The sequence below is a fragment of the Scophthalmus maximus genome, chromosome 6, assembly GCF_022379125.1.
Source record: "Scophthalmus maximus strain ysfricsl-2021 chromosome 6, ASM2237912v1, whole genome shotgun sequence".
Lineage (NCBI taxonomy): Eukaryota > Metazoa > Chordata > Actinopteri > Pleuronectiformes > Scophthalmidae > Scophthalmus > Scophthalmus maximus.
Window position 1 is genome coordinate 23,824,658 of NC_061520.1, and position 5,746 is coordinate 23,830,403.

General features: G+C 39.0%; 1 protein-coding gene across 1 annotated transcript; it reads right to left on the reverse strand.

Moving 5' to 3' along the window:
• Window positions 1–743: 743 nt before the first annotated feature.
• On the reverse strand, window positions 744–4,899 carry elf3 (E74-like factor 3 (ets domain transcription factor, epithelial-specific)). Its single transcript, XM_035631043.2, has 9 exons — window positions 4,739–4,899; window positions 4,480–4,625; window positions 3,650–3,883; window positions 3,258–3,365; window positions 3,037–3,168; window positions 2,844–2,930; window positions 2,605–2,724; window positions 2,215–2,410; window positions 744–1,673 (listed from the first exon to the last, which is right to left on the reverse strand). Exons 2-9 carry the CDS (start codon window positions 4,616–4,618, stop codon window positions 1,562–1,564), a joined length of 1,128 nt encoding a protein of 375 aa, XP_035486936.1. The 5' UTR covers window positions 4,619–4,625; window positions 4,739–4,899; the 3' UTR covers window positions 744–1,561.
• Between the last annotated feature and the right edge of the window lie 847 nt (window positions 4,900–5,746).

Here is a 5,746-nt window from a genome sequence, read left to right on the forward strand (position 1 = left end):
TAGTGTTTTTTTATGGTCTTTAGACTGTTGGAACGGAATTGCGCTTTTGAGATAAATAAAGTTGTTTGAACTTGAGAAGGGGAGGACGCAATATGGTCATTGTGCAAGTGGAACAGCAGGGTACTTGCTGTCAGCTGACCCAGAAGAGTAGACGGCCCACCTGCAGAGCGGATCCATGAAAGACAAGCTATGATGCGGTCAGAAAGGAGATGCACAGCGCTGCATTTCTTTTCTATCACATTCATGCGCTGCTGGAAGAGCCACCAGAGGCAATTTAGGGTTAAGTGTCTTGCTCAAGGACACATCGGCATGTGGACTGGGGGAAGCTGGGATCGAACCTTTGGGTTGGTGGACAAGCAACTCTATCTCCTGAGCCACAGCCACCCAATATGCATTTTTGTTATCCTGCCTACACATATATTTATACTTGACAGTTAATTTGGTACACCAAGATAAAAACAAATGCAGTTTAAAGTTTAAGACTGTATGCAAACTATATATATATATATATATATATATATATATCAACTGCACCCTGTAATTTGACATTGGGAAAAGGCCTACCAGAATAAAGACAAAGAGTTTTGCTTTGGAGTGGCACTATAGACAAGGGGTAGGTATTAGTTCTATAATTGTGACATTCATACTACATTTTCAAATCTCCCATCCTTTTTAATGGCAACAGATATACAAATACAATCCTAGTGTAAAGCTTTAGAAATCAATCTAAAAAAAAAAGGAAGTTCATAAATGCTTAAAATATTTATACAAAAAGTATTTATCAATTGATATCATACTTGATATGAGATTTAATTCTCAAACATATACATTTATCAGTCTAAGTGGATGACATCATAGTGGATCAATCACATTATACAGTCACACAAACCACATGCAGCAAACTCTAGTTGAGTGATACAAAGTGTTTTACAGGTGATGATCATGTATAAAAAGTGATTTGGTTACTTTTTACTCAAACATTGTGAAAATACACTTTATAATGAAACAATACCAACATGTATAACTCATTGTTGCTGTATTCATTTGAAATAACATAACCTAAATTTTTTCTCCCTTTCTCCCAACTTGGTCCTTTATTCAAATCTACATCAGACTACATTCACATGCAAAACTGATGATTTAAGTTTCAACCTTGTATAATAACAAGACAGAAAAATGAAAGGTAAAAAAGAGTATAATATTTCCATGGCCAAAATGCACATATACCAAAATAATATCCATAATGACAAATGAGGGTCCGTTACTCTTGCTTCAGTAACGGAACTTAAATACAAACACTGATTTAACTCCATACAATTGTAAAACGTATGCTTTTTCAACTTTAGCTTCTTAAAGAATCTCACAAGATTTTCTATTTTAGCTATTGCGAATAAAGTATGATTTAGCAAACAAAAATATAAAACAAGTACAGTATTTATATTGGTTCATAAAACCTACTAGAGCCAAAAACACTGGCTTACATTTTTTGCAACACCTTCCTTTTAAGAGGAAGTTAGTGTCTTAAACATCTGCAACTGCAATGTTTATTTTTAGACAGGCCTCACATTCCCATGCCAATCTCCTCAATCTTCCAGCCACTAGAGTTCTTCCCGAATTTGTAAACAAGCCTCCGGCCGTCGACACGCTCCAGGATTTCCCTCTTATAGTAATACCTGAGGGTGGAGGAGTCAAGGTTAAAGACACAAACAATGTAGTCTGCTTCATCACCTGCTCCACTTAACTGATTTTCATCATTGTTAGTAAATGAAAAAAAAAATTCATAGTATTTTTGCCTAGGGGACCAACCAGGGTTAAATGGACACTTTAAAAGACTTAAAATTTAGAAAAACAAGCTTGTGTTGAAATACAACCCTTGAAAGCCAGGGGGTCTAATGAAAAGAACTGTCAAGTTGCATTATGGGAAATGAAGTAACCGACATATTTGGAGCTTGACCCATACTAGGAACAAGTCAGGTTATGTGGAAGTCCAATACTACATGACTGGAGAGGTCCTTTCAGTTTGGTTATACAAGGTGAAGCTAAACTGCCTCAGATAGCTGTCTATGTTGGACCATTATACTTATGGAGACGACATTTTACTGGTTTGTGTTTTAGGTCTAGTCCGTTTAACTTCTGAACCACATCTGCATCATATACGATTCAGGCATATACAATGGAAAGCTGATGAACCTACTAGAATTCTGAGCTGCTCACCTCATTGCACGGCTAAGTTTCTCATACGTCATGCTGCTGTTCTTCTTTTTCTGGCCCCACATCTGAGCCACAGCCTCAGACTTTAGGAACTTAAAGACGCCCTCACGGCGGTCCTCCCACTTCATCAGGCCCTGGTTCCTCTCTGGGTGGATCAGAATGTCCCTGATGAACTCCCAAAGGTGAGTTCCTCGAGGCACTATTAAAAAACAGTGGGGCACAATGAGTTGATGTATTTTTGTGTGTGCATGGATTTATTAGTATAAGGATGACAGTCAAACAGGTTTGCATCTGCAGCCTGATGCAAAATGAATGTAAAGTATAATTTGTAAAACAGGGTAGTAGTGATCAAGTTCAGATGCCTTTTGAACACACATCCAAACATGGCCTCACCATGTTTGTTTTTCTTCGGACATTCATAGACGCTGCTGCTAAGTTCTCTGCTGACTTTAGGAGGTCGCCCCCGTGGTCGCTTCACACGAGTTTCTCCTTTCTCAGTTTTGATGTGCACCTCTGTCAATACAACAGTCAATTGTTAGATGTTTTCTCATTTCATTGACACTGCTGAGACACTGCAATGAAAAGAACATAATTAACTTTTTGTAGAATTTTTTTTTCTTCTGTTTACTCACTTGAAATCAGAGGGTAGGAGAACTCTGGGTCTGATTCGCCACTACCAGACTCTGGGGAGCCAAGGCTTGAGAAGCCAAACATTCCACCTGAACACATGAGAGAAACGTTTCTGGTACACAATATTTATGGGAAAGATAGGTAGAAGAGGAGAGAAAGATGATAGCAAACATGAGAAACATGTTGAATACTGACCATTTGAGGAGGAGCTGCACTCACTGTCAGACTGGTTGTCAGACAGGTACTCAATGTCTCTGAGAGGTGTCAAACTAGTCGGATCATAATCCTCCCTGTTGTCAAACTCTCTCTTGCTGACAGCTCCTTCTCCTGTTGGTAGTAAGTAGTATTGTTAGTCCCAAGAATTACAAACAGTATCCGTTAAATATTATTTTGCAACACCTCTTTACAATATGTACCTTGGCCAATTCTGATGCTGCTGAGCAAAGGGAAATTCAGGTTGATCAGGAAGTCGTCCAGGAGCTGGCAGGTCTCATTCAACTCTGATCTTGACAGGCTCTGTAGCTCTGGGAAGAAAAACAACAAAAATAATTCATCCAAGAGAAAAGCAAAGCATTTATATGGACCTAAATTGCTGGTATTTATTAACAGTTAGTTATTTAGTTTTATTCACGTATAACTGGCAATCATGTTACAGAGAGCACGGAAATATTTATTTTGGTGTGCTGTGTGAAGTTTGGCACTCAGATTCTTCAAACCCTTGCCTTGGTGGTTCAAACAATTACAATATATTGATGTATGTCAGCTCTGAAAATCTGTAAATCATGCCACATGACAGATGCAGTTATACCATATTTGGTCTTGTGTTCCTGCAGACTCTGGTGGAGGTGTGATCCAAGTTGCAGGCCAAAGATTCCTGTCATCTGGTCCCTGTTCATCTGGCAGAGGGCGGGTCCATCCATGGCGCAGCAGGCGAGACTCAGGGCACTGGCATCAGACTTGGTGCTCTCTATATGGTCGCTGATCCACTCCAGAACGTCGTCTGCTGTCCAGCAGTGAGGGCTGATCTGCTTGTATGACTGATCTGTAGAGTATGGATACTGCTGAATAATCCGTGTGTGTGTGTGTGCGCGCTAGCTGCACTCAGCAGTCCTGAGCGTTAAGAGCTTTATACGGTGGTGAGACTTATTTTTCATATTAAATCATGATCTTGGATCTTATCTAAGTCTAGTTTTACTATTATCTCTTCCAAAGTAAACAAAAACATGTCATCACATGCTTTTTGATTTGACTTTGCCATGGTTACAGTTTCAGTTATCTGTAATGTTGACTGATACCGGTCTATCATCTCCTGGTCTGGATTTGTCTCAAACAAAGCCCAAGCTGTTTTCCCTATGAGGTGTTTGACGGTTATGACGAGTTAAACATTAACTTCATGGTAAATGACTAAACCAACAGCATCTAAATGAGGCCAAGCAAAGTTCAGCGACCTAATGCTCTTGTTGGCTGAGGTTTGAAAAAAAAGGATAGGGAGATTAAATTTCACCTGAAACTGGGCATGAAACTCAGGCTGGACTATAATGGTTAACTCGCCTTCACAGCCCAAACAAGAAGTAAGTGGCATGTCTTTTGGTGACAGAGCTCACAGTAATGACAGACAGAAATGAGTGTTCCTCTTACTGTGGATGTGGGGGCTGTTCTGCAGAGGGTTAATGCTGGGTAGCACGCTGGGTTGGTGCAGAAGTACATCGGCGATGCCAGTCTGATACATGGTGAGGTTGGCATGAGTCAGGACAGTGCTGAGGCACGTTGACGACATGGGGACACTAAGAAACATATTAGACAAAACTTTTTTACCGACTATTTCAATAGCAAAACAAACTTTGTTTAGCTCATAAACACATTTGTTTGTCTGTTCTCATCTAGCTTGTTTTCTTACCTGAGAGCACGTCACGAAATGATGCAAAGGAATAATGCTCCAAGAAAATCCGTAGTTTGAATGTGTTATATGATTTTTCTATTGTTCTACTTTCAGTGATCTTCTTTTCCTTCACATGAGAAGCTTTATACTTCTGTGGAACAGTGGGGGATGGATTCAGGTGCGTTCAGGGGAATTCCACCTGAAACTAACCACACCTCCATCCCGCCTCCTCCTCCTTTGCTTTCCTGAGAACTTGATCAGCAAAACAAACCTGCCCTGCTAATCTCTGTTTTTTTTTTATATCTTTCAAACCATCAACTAGGGTTTAGATGATATTTGTATATGTGTTGACTGGTTGATCTCATATGGGTTTGCTTGATCGTAGTATATTTAAAGTGAACTTAAAAAACAGTCCTGTAATGTGTTGGAGGGGGTTTTACTCAGTACAAATATATAAAATATGTTTGTCAAACTGCAGTTTTACATTTTTATACACAAAAATATTCCTATTTGTTTACATTGTCTCAAAAATGTATTAAGTAGGCATAATTTCTTAAAGCAACCAAAGCAAAGTAAAAATTTCATATCTCCATGTTACAGCCATGTTTCACTCCCACAAGGAAGAGGTGTGTGTGTATGGGGGGGATGATATTTCTGAAACATTATGGTAGACATATTTGTAAAACTATATACATGTACAGATACATATATTCAAGTTTATATAACATGACATAGAACATATACACATGCAATGTATGTATATATATATATATATATAAAGTTACATGGCCATGGCCAACTAAAGTTTACTGAAGTTGACTGTGACTAACACAGTCCCAGGGTTTGTATTATATCTCTGATCTCAGCCTCTGTGCCAAAACCAACCACACCAGTCACACTGCCTTCGGATCATTTTAGGTCACCAAAGAATGTGAATGGCTCAGTTGAAGCCAACTATCCCTAAAACACACTATTAACTGGTAATACATTGTTTTGTTGTACAATCAGTGTTGTCAAATTAATTTG